Genomic DNA, 1,083 nt, shown 5'->3' on the forward strand with positions numbered 1-1,083 from the left:
GCCCATCCTGGATAAACTCTCTTTTAATTCTGGACACAAGACACAAATAAATTATTATTATTCAATTAAGATTTAGAATAATTTAAAAAACATGTCTAATACATACCGAGATGAAGCCTCTTTCTCCCTTTATGATGAGGGATCAAAACCGGCTCCAGCTCAATGTCTGGTAAGATCATGGGTTCAATTCTGTATGCAACTGGATCCAGCTGAGTGCACAATAACATTAATTCATTACCTGTATAGCTAACGGTGAGAATGTTAAAGTTCAAAATCGTGGTGTTCATTATTCTTCATTTACACTGACACTTTAGTCCTAAACCATTTTGGTTTCCAAAAGATCAGATGTCACTGTAGTGAAGCAGTGGATAAGCTAAGACACCACTCACTGGATGGTAGATATTGAAGAACCCTTTGCAGGTGGGAAGCTGGTAGGACTCTTCGATTTTCTCCACCCCACGTACTGTCAGAAACATCCCGATGGGAGAACCGAGAGCAAAGAAATTCACCGGTTCAAAGACAAGAGCATGATATACCACCGAAACCTGGAGACGAACATCCAAGATTGTAGAGCATGTTCACATATCAGACCCACAATCAGGTTCTGACCAAATACCTTCATTCAATCCTCTTGATCCAGAGACCAATTTGGGAAGTCTTACCTGTCCTGTGCCTATTTCAAAATAGTTGTAATCCACATGGATTGAGGACATGGTTCTTCCCACTGGCAGTTTGCTGATGGCAGGATCTGGTGTGGGCTCCGTCTGAACGGGAGGTTGGGTCTCTTTCGGTTCCTCTTTCTCTACAGTCTTCTCTTTCACAGCCTTTCGGGCCGCCTGCCAAGAAACAAATGGGTTTCACAGCTTCACATGAAACTGGACAAATAATAAGTGCAAACACTTCCAGATGCAATTTAAAGACAATTGAAAACCTGCCTGTTTTGCAGACTTCTCTTTGACAAAATTGGCAAGTTTTTTACGTGGCCCCAGAGGAATAGCCATTTCCTTCAGATCATCTATTGTGCACATCAGCTGCAACAGAGATTGAGAAACAGCAGTGATGAGTTGCTTACTCTGTTTTTAA

General features: G+C 41.6%; 1 protein-coding gene across 1 annotated transcript in view; it reads right to left on the bottom strand.

Moving 5' to 3' along the window:
- Window positions 1–1,062, bottom strand: part of LOC107576972 (SEC23-interacting protein-like) — a 2,455-nt gene extending 1,393 nt beyond the window's left edge. The window contains exons 1-5 of the mRNA XM_016263091.1: window positions 936–1,062; window positions 663–836; window positions 390–545; window positions 107–209; window positions 3–29 (exon numbers count right to left, since the gene is read on the bottom strand). Of these exons, the coding sequence (XP_016118577.1) occupies window positions 3–29; window positions 107–209; window positions 390–545; window positions 663–836; window positions 936–1,028 (553 nt within the window). The 5' untranslated portion in view covers window positions 1,029–1,062. The remainder of the gene's footprint in view (window positions 1–2; window positions 30–106; window positions 210–389; window positions 546–662; window positions 837–935) is intronic.
- Window positions 1,063–1,083: the final 21 nt, after the last annotated feature.

Source organism: Sinocyclocheilus grahami, unplaced genomic scaffold (genome assembly GCF_001515645.1).
Source record: "Sinocyclocheilus grahami isolate Dianchi unplaced genomic scaffold, SAMN03320097.WGS_v1.1 scaffold4740.1, whole genome shotgun sequence".
In the NCBI taxonomy this organism is placed as follows: Eukaryota; Metazoa; Chordata; class Actinopteri; order Cypriniformes; family Cyprinidae; genus Sinocyclocheilus; species Sinocyclocheilus grahami.